Source organism: Phaethon lepturus, unplaced genomic scaffold (assembly GCF_000687285.1).
Source record: "Phaethon lepturus isolate BGI_N335 unplaced genomic scaffold, ASM68728v1 scaffold8, whole genome shotgun sequence".
NCBI classification, from domain to species: Eukaryota; Metazoa; Chordata; class Aves; order Phaethontiformes; family Phaethontidae; genus Phaethon; species Phaethon lepturus.
The window spans coordinates 4,982-5,209 of record NW_010555234.1 but is presented as its reverse complement, the minus strand read 5'-3'; the positions used below and the strand labels follow the sequence as shown (position 1 = coordinate 5,209).

The window sequence follows — 228 nt, the reverse complement described above, 5'->3', positions numbered from 1 at the left end:
GAACCCATGATGTAACCGCTGCTGCTGCACCGATTCCCCTCACCATCGTGGGGGATTCCAAGACTGTAACAGAAGCAGCACAGTGCCTTGAGAAGAAACACAGAGGTTGAGTTCCCTCTGAGCCTATTTTCTCTAAGCAAGGGCTGAGCTCCCTCTGCAGCCTTTCCTTTGACTGTTGTCACAAAGCTTTTCTCTCCTCTTTGCAGCTTCTAATGGTCACAGAGCATG

At 50.4% G+C, this 228-nt stretch overlaps 1 protein-coding gene across 1 annotated transcript in view; it reads right to left on the bottom strand.

The window, feature by feature from the left end:
* ADAMTS13 (ADAM metallopeptidase with thrombospondin type 1 motif, 13) overlaps nt 1-228 on the bottom strand; it is a 20,111-nt gene that overhangs the window by 15,253 nt on the left and 4,630 nt on the right. Inside the window, exon 9 of the mRNA XM_010292071.1 lies at nt 1-63. This exon is cut by the window's left edge and continues 90 nt beyond it. Coding sequence (XP_010290373.1) covers nt 1-63 — 63 coding nt within the window. The remainder of the gene's footprint in view (nt 64-228) is intronic.